At 37.6% G+C, this 5,683-nt stretch overlaps 1 protein-coding gene across 1 annotated transcript; it reads left to right on the top strand.

Annotated features, from left to right (window-relative positions):
• Positions 1–214: 214 nt before the first annotated feature.
• On the top strand, positions 215–4,279 carry LOC142354829 (uncharacterized; the record flags this gene model as incomplete). The annotated part of the gene is made up of 3 exons (XM_075407193.1): positions 215–398; positions 793–943; positions 3,959–4,279. Coding segments are annotated over 3 exons (466 nt in total), but the record flags the coding sequence as incomplete, so codon positions are not given.
• Between the last annotated feature and the right edge of the window lie 1,404 nt (positions 4,280–5,683).

Raw genomic sequence — 5,683 nt, 5'->3', positions numbered from 1 at the left:
ACCCCAACCCCCCCCCCCCCCCCCCTCAATACTCCTCCGATCTTAGTAGGTGCATATTATTTGATTCTCTTAACCGCATATGTCATACTTTTTGGCATAATTATTTACTATATGATGGTACATGATCCGTAACAGGGGAGGGGTTCACAACGTACCAAGGGGCACAAACGGAAAAGATCCAATTATAAAATACTGCTAACGCGAATTTGTTCAGGTTGTTGGGCCAGCACGTGGAAAAGAGTAAACTGCAGCGCATTCTGGACAGGTCAAGGACAGACGGGGACGACATCGACTTCCCAGACTTCTTGAAGGAGATTGACGGAGTCATCAAGGATCCCTGCACTGAGTCTGAACTAAGGAGAGCATTCCGAGTATTTGACAACGACAACCGAGGAAAGGTAACATGAGTTTGAGTTGTAACATTATATGAACAGGGTTTTGAATCTACATATTGTTTCCTGTGCCTTTATCCTGTATTATCAATCTTTCTCTCTTTCTTAGATTCTTCGAAGGTGCGCTCGAAGGTTTCTCCAGACCATGTAATTCGAGCGCACCGGGATCATGTGTGCGCTCGAAGATCGTCTGATCAGAGGTCACTTCGGTCTATCCACCTCTTTCACTCACTTGCAAAAATGCAAAATTTCAAAATGCCAGCAGTTTTAAACTCTGGCACTGCATATAGGTTAATCTTAAATTATGGAATTGGGTATTTTAAAGCATTCACTTGCATGTTCCAAGTCAAAATAATTAAAGGTGGTTTCCTCATTTGATTGGTCAATTTCTTACATTCAGGTGACGTTCCAAGAGATGCGCAAAGCAGTTGACAAGTTCTCGACTGAAGTGACTCTCGAGATCCCAGAACTGGAAGAGTTGTTTGTCCATATCAACATGACTAAGGATCTCACTTTTGAGGAGATGGTCGCCAAGTCTGAGAAGATCAATCGTTAGTTCTCAACTTTGAAAAATTCGCGAGGTAATGTTTGAGCGACTTCGAGAAGTGCTCTTCAAATTTGTTGCGTATCATCACAATGACGTCTTGATGCTCTCAAAAAGACACAAAAAATATGTATTAAGTGTGGTGTAGAAACGCTTCATAAAAACACAAAGATTTGTACCCCCCAGATGAGATCTTCTACCCCAGACAGGTATGGGCCAGAGGGACTTAGGTCGGGTTCAGGGGTCCGGTGCGACCGAGCTCATAATCTGGATAAAAGTTTGGTCTCGCCACTATGCTCGGCTCATACTGGAGGTTAGTCTGGCCCATATTTAATTTAGGTTGGGTTTGGACCATTATACCTCTTATTTGGACTGTTAGTTCTGGCTCAATTATTGGTCTGGCTCATATTTTAGTACTGAAACGAACATTATTTATAGACTGTTTAAAACACTCAAAGAATGATTTGTAGCTTTTCACAATGAGAGATAAGAAATGGGTAAAATGTAAACTCCATATATCAAAAATTTACGTGGCTAAACACAAAAAGAAAACTTGTGCAAGAACACTTCGATATCAGCCTACTCCAGGGTCTGAATTGGCATTAAAAGAAATTGGCTGCCATCAACTTCCACTAGCAAAAATATTTGTTGTTTTGTTTTAGGTTTGTTTTATTGAGATACTAATTTTATTGTAATTTTTTTCGTTATTTTTTGTCTTTTTTGTTACCATTTTTGATTCCATCATTCATTTTTCAGTTTAGTTGTATTTAAAGATTGCTTTTTGGTTTGTATTTTTAAGTATTTTCTATACCAAATGAAGCTGTATATTAACAAATAAAATGATATTCAGAACAATAGCTTGCTCGACAAGTTTCACATATAAAATTTAACTTTGCTATAATTAACTCTCGTAGCGATAACAACAGCTGCCGGTTAAGTAAAGCGTTAACGCCCAGTTAACACTGCAAAATCTTTTTTGTCATTGAACTATGAGTTCATCACACTCCTTTGTTAGTACTGTTTTTATATAAACAGAGACGATAAACTCGTAGTCTAATCACGGCAACAATGGTTTAATTTATGCAACTTATGTTATCGCATCGAGATTTGATTGAAAATATCACCACAGTGTTGTTACCACCCTCTCGGAGTTATTCAACATGATTTTTTGCCTTGACGTTTGATAACATACTGATGGAGACAAAAACTTCTTGATAGCGACAACAATCTTGGGGTGATATTTATTAGCTCTTTTCCTAACTCATGAACAATTTAGTTTTCTTTCTTGCTGACTAAAGTTAAACAAAACTTAGGTGGTAAAATTTTAAATAGAATCGCTGTTTTCGATTTGAACTTTTACGATTTTTCATTCGAATAAATGATTTTCTTGGGAGTTTTGTTAATTTTTGTTAAACAATTTATTGTTAATTCAAAATCTGTTTGTACAAAATTACACAAAAATTAACTCACACTGGGGCTTGAGTTTGCCTGAACTCTGCTTTAAAAAAAGTGGTGAAAAAAGTTCTTTAATTGAGGTATAATTATCGTAATCAAGCCTAGCTTCCGTTAATCTAACATAATGAATATTAATAATTTGTATTCAAACGGGTTATTATCTGCATTACTGAAATTGAACAGGCTACAACAAACACAATCCAATTGCGAGGTCGTTAGAGACTCCGTATTGTCCTAGTCGAATGTTTCCAGGTAGCAGCACTAAAGTTTATAGGGGGATTAAATTAGAAGAAAAAGTGAGGAAGAAAAATCAGTGTAATTTAAGATCAGTTATCTTAAATTACTCTGTAGATATCCCAACTAAAACTCAATCGTGCGCATATGTTTCATCAAAGTAAACGCAGCATAACTTTTTCAAGCAAAGTCTGAGTTTGAATTTTTGATAACAGAATAAGTATCCGACTATATTCTGTTATCAGATTGAAAAAAAAAAATTAAACAACTTCAAACAAAATCTGTTCTACAAACCTTTTTTCTTTGCGTTGTTTTTTTTTAAAAAAAATCATTTCTCAGTCCAAATAATTTACATCTGATTTTTACAATGCAAAATCAGATGGGGAAATAGATGGTATTATTCTGATCTTGAACTGACTGTGATGACTTTACGTAGCCAGTGCCGAAAACGCAGAAAATGGAGACTTAGACAGCATTTCTTACTTGTTAGCTCTCTTTCCGTTTTGTCGAAAATTGGGTCACTGATTCCTTATAATATGATTCAGGTGCAATATTGCATCTTCAAGCAAACTTTTGTGTTTTGGACTTCGCTAGCTTTTATTTTTTTTAAAAAAAAATTCTGAGAGCTTTTTCGTTTACATTTTGCAATGGTTGTGGCGCCATTTTTGTGAACCGGGATCCTCCTGAGCCGGAAAAGTTCCTATATGAATAAATCTAGCATTTACCAAAAATATTCTCCAAAAGACGTGTTACTATTTCTAGCGCTAAACTTTTGTCTTTTGCTCACTTACATTTGCTCAATATGAGACGACCTAACTTGACCATCGGGTAATTAAGTCTCAAAAGAAAAAAAATGGTTCTTTCTTAAGCGTTGCAAAACCTTGAAATTTTTTTTGTAAATTGTAGCTCCAAAAAATTGCTATTAACTAGCGCCAACCAAATCTGCTTGCGACCAGTTTTGAGGGTGTCCTCAGTTTTCACCATTACATTTTCACCACCTATCTTTTCACCCAGATTATTTCACCAGACTGAACTTTTGCGAACTGAAATGATAGAGGGGGGATGGAATGATAGGATGTTAAGACATTCAGGGTTAAATAAATGGGGGTGAAAAGAAGTAGAACCAATTATGAGCAGCTATAGTCTTTTTTCGTTTCAAATTTTATTTAACTTACTTATATTACTTAAATTGCTTAGATTGTCAGGCACTAATACTGTTGCGGCTAACTTGTCAAAATGGTGTCAGAAAGAAGCTCTTTCAAGTACCAGGAAATTTGAAGCTCAAAACCTTACGGAACCGGGTTGAAAAATTCTGAAAAATTTTTTGTTATAGGTTTTAAATACGGCGGAAGTGTGAATACTGCTGTACAGGCAAGGAGAGATGCCAGGGTCAGTTCTCATGCAGCTATGAACAGTGAAATCACAGTGGACGAATTCATACGCACTATGGATATCATATTCTGATTCATAGATTGAGCAGTTATAACCATAGTGATGCAAGCATTAAATCAAAATTACAGATTTCGTGTTAAATGATGAAAAAATAAAAAAGTGACGTATTAATCAGACAAATATAGTAATCCTTATGCATACATCTAATTATATGATGATTCACCTCTGAATACTATAATTGCTAAATTATTTCAAGAAATTATTTTTGCAAGAACGTGTTTAGATTGAAGCGCTGAGCCGTTGCGGTAAAATCTCCCTTGAAAAAACTTGATCGAAAAATTGAAAAACTTGCATGTATCATCTAATTTTTCAAGTGAATTCATACGGGTACCAACGGGTTGCCAGAATATTGCAAGTTTTTCGTTTCATATGGTCGATAAATGGGGCCAGTAGGCAGCGGGTGCCAATTTTTGAAGCGGAAATCTTGTCTGAGCGTTTTCAAGAGCCTTTTTAGCTTCTTTGACGATCAGAGCTGCTGCATTACTGAGCTCCAAAAGGAACACCTAACCCAGTCGCCAATGATAAACACAAACACCCTAAAAAGCTAAGTTTAATGCGCGGAGGATGCACAAGCATATATAAATGAACATTGTTTTTCTCCTTGTCAAATGAAGGTGAAAAGAGTATTTAGCAACAAAGTTAAGCTAAAAGAGGTGCAAATTAGCCCAAACTAGCCAGCCGAGCGTTGACCTAACGTCGGGACAAATCCTTTCATAGGTCAATTTACGGTCGATCTTTCCATGGGCCATTTTGGTAATCGAAAAAAAGAGCATGCTTGTTTGGTAATATGGACGCTCGATATTCTACACAAAAGCACCAAACGCGTTGAGATAGTGCACTCTCCCAGTGTCAATTTTATACCCCAAAAAAGATGTATTAGATGGGTAATCGGGAGAAATTTTAGCCAATTCTCCTCAAAACCCTTACATCGTTTTGGGGGGTAATGGGGTTGGTAATTCGTTGTAAAATTGGGGGTAATGGGGGTAATTTTGTTTTGGGAAGTAAAATAGTGCAAGCTAAGTGAGGTAAAATGGGGGGTAAAACGATGTAGGAGTATATAGGGGCGGGGAACGGGTGGGGTAAAATGATGCAAGATTAGAGGGTAATGGGCGTAAAACAACGCAAGAGTAGGGGGTAAAACGATGTAGGAGTAAGAGGTAATGGGGGTAATTGGGGTAAAACGATGTGAGAGTAGAGGATATTGGTGGTAAAACGATGTAAGAGTAAGTGGCTAATAGCGAGTAAAACGATGTAAGAGGAGGGAGTAAGGGGGTAAAACGGTTTCAGAGTAAAGGGTAAAACGATGTAAGAGGGGGAGTACTGAGGGGTAGAACGACGTAAGAGTGGACGAAAAAACGGGGGTAAACCCCATTACCCCCTGCTCTTGCATCGTTTTACCCCCCCCCCTTTAGTTCCTACTCTTGCATCGTTTTACCCCCCCCCCCTTATCCCCCTTGGCAGCCGCACTCATACTTCGTTTTACCTCCACAGTCGCAGAATGATAGCCTTGAATCCACAACCCTTGTCCCCTGAGCCAGTTCTCTTTAGTCTTCAGACCGACCATCGATGCTTGCTTAATAATAGCCATCCAATTATTTGAATTAGA

This window comes from Convolutriloba macropyga, unplaced genomic scaffold (genome assembly GCF_964194025.1).
Source record: "Convolutriloba macropyga unplaced genomic scaffold, txConMacr16.3 SCAFFOLD_6165, whole genome shotgun sequence".
In the NCBI taxonomy this organism is placed as follows: domain Eukaryota; kingdom Metazoa; phylum Xenacoelomorpha; order Acoela; family Convolutidae; genus Convolutriloba; species Convolutriloba macropyga.
This window is presented reverse-complemented; position numbering and strand designations above follow the sequence as displayed.